Here is a 4,412-nt window from a genome sequence, read left to right on the forward strand (position 1 = left end):
ACGTTTTGCAAAAATCTAAATCATTCAACAATTATTGAAGGTTTATAACTTGTCATATCATACATTAATATATGAATCAAATAATGATAGGCTCATTAATTCCTAATATGTTATATTGATTATATAATTCTAGTCTCCACATGAGCCAATTATGATAGTTTTCAGTGAAGAGAGAAACGATATAATTAGTGATCAAGTATATTGATTGTAACATAATTTCGATCTCATCATTGAAAGATCAACATTTTCATGATTGTATAAATGATTTTTCTTTAAAAAAAAAAAAAATTGATGAGAAATTAAGTTAAACCAGAAAACAAAAGCATATATCCACCCAAATTCTGATTTACATAATATTTTCCCTAAACTCTTTTTTTATTATTAATTCTTATTGTCCAAGTATTTTTTTCAGGAAGCACTTTAATTAGAAGTTATATGGAGCAAATAACATTTCACCATGGGAATGAAGCTCTCTCCCGAGGCAGAATATTTATCTGAAGGAGACAATCATGTGTCCCAGCTGATTTTTCAGGCGCAGAAGATTTCGTCAAAAAATCGCCAGACAAGATCTGTTTATAGAACAAATAATTGTCAAAAAAATCTTTCCTTAAATAATAAGAACTTAAGTAATTTATGGCAATTAAGCAGTTATGTCAGTAATAAAATATTAAAACAATGTGTACTTTCAAATAAGTTTTGTAAGATATGGGAGAAATTAATTCTTTTAATTTCGATCTATAGGATCTTTGTTAGTATCTACAAAAGTGAAAGCAAAATCTAAAGTGATTTTAACTATAAGATCCTGTTGTTGAAGCTTTTTTCAAGAACCCAATCTACCTAGATTTGGAAACATGCATGCATCGTTCACTTTTAAAATAAAAACATCCGTCTCACATGAACCAATGATAAGGTTCCAGTGATAAAGGGAAAAACGATGATAGTTTTTAATAAATTATTTTGGTTTCTGATCTCAAATTATGTCACATAATTAATTACATCTATCGATTGCAATTTAATGAAGTAATGATAGGTAGGCTCGAGTGAAGAGAGAAACTCGAGGTAATTTGTAATCAAGCAAATTGATTGTAACATTATTTTCCATCATTGAGAGCTTATAAGAATGATTGTATACATCATTTTTCCTTTAAATAATTCTATAATTTAATTTATGATATCTATTTATTTAAATATTTCTTTATGTTAATCCTTAAGGCATGCATTAGCTAGGTAAACCTTTCAATAGTTTTTTTTTTTTTTTTTTCAAAAAAATAGTTTAATAAGCCATATATTTCAAATATCTTACTCTCATACAAATGATAATTTCCTTAATTTTTTTTTTCTATGCATAAATCTAAGTAACAATAGTGTTTATAACTCATCATCTAGCAAAAACATAATGTCGAGATCAAATATTTTACATGAACTTAGTGTTTACTGCTATGTTCATGTAAATTGTGTACTTTTGTTTCAGAAACTCTCTAATTAGGTTGGTTTTCTTTTGAGGTTTTTGTTGTTTACATGTCAACCGATTCTAATTTCTTCCAAAGACCTCAAAGACTTTGATCTTGGTTATATATTTCAATCTACCAATTTCTTCCAAAGACCTCAAAGATATTGTGCTTTGTAATATATATTAATCGTTTCCAACTTCTTCCAAATTACCTCAAAGATTCCAAATTTCTTCCAAATAACAAGTCTTGGCGTAGGCTTTTGTTCACTTTCCATCAGGATCCTGAGCTTGTTAAGTTACTACCTAACAAAAACCAAATCAATAACATATGCTAAAAATAAATTATCCATAATTCAAGACGTTAAATTTAAGTAAAAAAATAAAATAAAATCGGAAGATATATTTATAATCCAATATGCAAATCTCCACATATTTTTTTCCTCAGAACTAGTATATTAGGTTCTTTCGTAACAATCACCAAGAGAGTAACACGCACGTTTATTGTACAGCTATATCAATAGCAATCATTAAAAGAGCAACACTCTTTGCTTTAGTTTGCAAGAGAACATAAAAAAGATAAATACAACTTCTTGTATAAAAGTAAAATTTTTGCGTTCCTCAAAAAAATTAGGCTAAAAGTAAGTTTTTGTGTCTCTTTCTCTCAACAAATTCTCTAACTTATAACTTCAATGTACATTTATAGCTTCTACATTCCTACCACTTTTCCTTTTTTCATTTAAAAAAAAAGGACTTTTCCAAAGAGGATCATCCAAAATGCGACCATTAATTCACGCTGGTCCTCTTTATCCCTTTTCCCTTTTTAGTCAAATTCTAGTTTCTCTTCGTGCGCTCCAAAAGCTTTAGTCGTCCTTAGATATTCTACTTTTCTTTGTGTTTGACTGTGATTTCTCCTATAAATTGTTGTGTCAAGGGCAGCTGGACAAAATCAAATTTGTATTTGGCATTTGGCATTTGTGTTGTAACTAGTTGAAGTGATGATTGTGCCAACTGGGTTCAGGTTCAATCCCACCGATGAGGAGCTCATTGAGATATTAGAAAGGAAAGTAAATGCGAAGCAAATGCCCCTCCATGACTGTTTCATTGTTGAAAGAAACTTGTATGAGCATGAACCAGAAGACCTTAAATGTAAGTTTTTCATCAAGCTTTCTTCTCCCTTCCACTACTTGAAATTTTGGATGCTCCGACGATGTACACCAACAATGGGGTTGGCGTCAGGGCACATTGTGCCTGTGCCGGTTTTCCGTCGGGACTGATCTTATTTTCAATGGTCAGGGACGGAGTCACTAAGGAGCCCCCACTCACCCTAGAAAATTCAGTTAATTCCCTCTAATTTGTTATTTCAATAATAAAAACTCTTTATTTTTATTTTATGAAAGTAGTATCGAGTCATATTGTCATAACTTTTTTTTTTTTTCTTAAACCCTGAATATATTTTTTAGCTTGTTTTTATTTTATTTTATTTTTTCCCTTCTATTACTGAATATATATAACAAAACTACCATTATTTTTAATAATTCTGAAATTCATTGTTTTTTTTTCAACTAAACTATCTTCATCTATTCAATTTAAAAAAAAAAAAAAAAAAATCTATATCTCATGTGTTTTATCTATATGGTCAGTATTTGTATATTTAATGTAAGAATTTTTAAGTTCCAAATTTTTTCTCTTAAGTTATCACCACCGAAAAAAAATCCCGGCTCTGTCAGCGCGAGTGGTGTTCTTATATTTTAACTATCTTTTCTCTAAATCGTTTTAAGTAATGTAGGTTTAATTTATTAATGAACTATTTATGTTGACAGGGGATCCAACCATGGCATTACACAAGAACGAGAGATATTTCTACTGCATAAGAGAGAATGATTCTCGAGAAGTTTCAGGTCGAGGATGGTGGAAAGCTACAAGCCATGTCAAGAAAATTTATTCTACTGAAACAAGTGTGGTGGGTTACAAAAGACCTCTCACATATCACAAATTTACCGGTAATAAAAGAAAGCGTAACAAAGCCATCAAGACCAATTGGATTATGTATGAATATAGCCTTGAATCCTACACAACGGTTTGTATTTTTAATTACCCATTTTATTAATTCTAATTTAATTAATATATTTTTTTTTTCTCTAGAGTTGTTTTTAAATTTTTGTTCGTGGTTTTTTTTTCCAGGAATGGAGACTATGCAAGATCAAATATAAGGGAAAACAAAGTGTGCAAGAAGAGTTGGAGAATATTAAAAGAGGATACAGATTGAGTAATGATATTTCTGAAGAAAATTGTTCAATAATGGAGATGAAGCCAGTTTTTGTTGAAGAAGAAGAAGAAGAGAAACAACAACAACCGCAATCTCTTGAACAAATTGACGCAATTTATGAACCTGAATTTACTCAAAACATGGAGCTTTATTCTTCATATGATCCAATCCTAACTCACATTACAAAAGATTATAATTTTGGTGATTATAATCAGCTGGAGCAATTGCCGTATTCATTAGACGAATTATTTCCGAGCTTTTGGTGAAAATAATTAATGTTCATGTTTAGTACTTTGTGCCTTTAATTTAGAATACAGTTTTGTAATTGAAGTTTTTTGTGAATTGAATTTATTAATTAAAGTGAATGTTACTGCTTTGAAATGTTTTATGGGTTTATAACAATTTCCTCCTCAACGTTTGAGGATGGAACGAACGCACCCAAAGGTTTCAAAAAGTAACAATGCACCCAAAAAAATTGATTACTTTACCATAATACCCTTTGTCTAATTATGTATTCTTTTCGGTTTTTATTTATTCATTTTTATATTAAGTACGTAAATAGTAATATATATTAACAAACTTTATATGATAAATTATAATTATAATAAATCTATAAATAGTTAAGTTATTACTTAATTTTATATAATAAACTAAAAAAAAAAACTAAATTTAATTAAATTAAATACTTAAAAAGAT

General features: G+C 29.1%; 1 protein-coding gene across 1 annotated transcript; it reads left to right on the plus strand.

The window, feature by feature from the left end:
* Nucleotides 1–2,445: 2,445 nt before the first annotated feature.
* LOC116128514 (NAC domain-containing protein 102-like) lies at nt 2,446–3,982 on the plus strand. Its single transcript, XM_031414223.1, has 3 exons — nt 2,446–2,596; nt 3,271–3,527; nt 3,632–3,982. The coding sequence occupies exons 1-3, from the start codon at nt 2,446–2,448 to the stop codon at nt 3,980–3,982; spliced, it is 759 nt and encodes a 252-aa protein (XP_031270083.1).
* Nucleotides 3,983–4,412: the final 430 nt, after the last annotated feature.

This window comes from Pistacia vera, unplaced genomic scaffold, assembly GCF_008641045.1.
Source record: "Pistacia vera cultivar Batoury unplaced genomic scaffold, PisVer_v2 Contig200, whole genome shotgun sequence".
NCBI classification, from domain to species: Eukaryota; Viridiplantae; Streptophyta; class Magnoliopsida; order Sapindales; family Anacardiaceae; genus Pistacia; species Pistacia vera.

Coding starts and splice junctions, on each gene's coding strand:
- LOC116128514 (XM_031414223.1), top strand. CDS start 2,446: ATGATTGTGCCAACTGGGTTCAGGTTCAATCCCACCGATGAGGAGCTC. Junction 2,597..3,270: donor TGAACCAGAAGACCTTAAAT/GTAAGTTTTTCA, acceptor TTATGTTGACAG/GGGATCCAACCATGGCATTA. Junction 3,528..3,631: donor GCCTTGAATCCTACACAACG/GTTTGTATTTTT, acceptor TTTTTTTTCCAG/GAATGGAGACTATGCAAGAT.